Source organism: Vicia villosa, unplaced genomic scaffold (genome assembly GCF_029867415.1).
Source record: "Vicia villosa cultivar HV-30 ecotype Madison, WI unplaced genomic scaffold, Vvil1.0 ctg.000940F_1_1, whole genome shotgun sequence".
Classification (NCBI taxonomy): domain Eukaryota; kingdom Viridiplantae; phylum Streptophyta; class Magnoliopsida; order Fabales; family Fabaceae; genus Vicia; species Vicia villosa.
Genome location: NW_026705422.1, coordinates 277789 through 279040, shown reverse-complemented (window position 1 = coordinate 279040; position 1252 = coordinate 277789). Strand labels below are relative to the sequence as shown.

The 1252-nt window shown below is 41.5% G+C and overlaps 1 protein-coding gene across 1 annotated transcript; it reads left to right on the top strand.

The window, feature by feature from the left end:
- The first annotated feature begins 291 nt into the window (after positions 1 to 291).
- LOC131632423 (uncharacterized) lies at positions 292 to 1026 on the top strand. The gene is made up of 2 exons (XM_058903166.1): positions 292 to 484; positions 620 to 1026. The coding sequence occupies exons 1-2, from the start codon at positions 292 to 294 to the stop codon at positions 1024 to 1026; spliced, it is 600 nt and encodes a 199-aa protein (XP_058759149.1).
- Positions 1027 to 1252: the final 226 nt, after the last annotated feature.

Below are 1252 nucleotides of genomic sequence, written 5' to 3'. Positions count from 1 at the left end.
GTTTTGCCACCCCTAATTGCAATAGTTCATTGTTTTAAGTTTTGTTATTTTATTAATATTGCTTTTTCGTTTCACTTGGTTTGCTAGTTTTGTAGATTTTTGTGTATGCGAGAAAAAGCTTCCGAAGAGCAATTTCATTTTGATCCCGAAATTGAAAGAACACTCCGAAAGCTCAATAGCAAGACACGAAGAAGAAGGAAGTTAGCCTAAGAGAAGCGACAAAGAGAAGAGGCATCTACTTCGTCTAACAATCACATTGAAGAAGTAGTTGTAGAGACTTTTGAAGGAGACATGGCGGGTGTTGTTCCAACCGAAATGTCCGCCAATAGTCCAAGACGTACCGCCCAATTTGCACGCAATGCTCAAGGTGGAGCAAATACGGAGATGAAGACCGGAATCCTCCAACTTGTTTATGCAAATCCATTCACCGGAATGGATCATGAGGATCCTTTCGCACATCTCACCAAATTTTATGAGATTGCGGGTTCAACGGGAGTCGATGCGGCGAATGAAGAATCATTGTTCAAGAGACTATTTCCACACTCACTACTTGGGAAAGCCAAAGAATGGTATCTTGATCAATTACCAAATGTGATGACGGATTGGAATTTATTGGAAGAAAAATTTTTAGAGCGATATTTTCCTCAATCTCGATTCATGGAGGCCAAAACGGCAATCGCGGTTTTCAATCAAGGAAGCAACGAGTCCTTAAATGATGCGTGGGAAAGATTCAAATCCATGCTTAGAAAATGCAAGGGTCATGGTTTTGATGATCTCACACAAATCCACATTTTCCGAAATGGACTTCAACCGGTGCATAAGACACTTTTGGATGCTACCGCGGGTGGCTCTCTAATGTCAAAAAGCGCGGAGGATGCAATAATGATAATCGATCGTATGGCACTCAATGATCTCCAAACTCAACATGATAGGAGTCCATCACAAAGGAAGCCGGGTGTTCTCGAATTAAACACCAATGATGCTATCCTTGCTCAAAACAAGATTCTTTCTCAACAAGTTGAGTAACTCACTAAGCAAATGTCGAAGCTTCCACAACAAATGAAGGAAATTCATGGGATGCAAATGACTTCTCACGTAGCAAGTTGTGAGCTTTGTCAAGGTGACCATCCTACCGGGTTTTGTCCTCCTCCCGAGGGTGAAGAAGTGAATTATGTCAACAATCAAAATCAAGGTTATCAAAGGCAACCTCCACCTCACAATAACCCGTACCAAAGAAACAACCAAGGATTTC

Bases quoted from the DNA above. Each gene is read 5' to 3' on its own strand.
- LOC131632423 (XM_058903166.1), top strand. From the start codon at position 292: ATGGCGGGTGTTGTTCCAACCGAAATGTCCGCCAATAGTCCAAGACGT. The intron at 485-619 runs GTTCAACGGGAG...ATTTATTGGAAG, and splicing joins CAAATTTTATGAGATTGCGG to AAAAATTTTTAGAGCGATAT.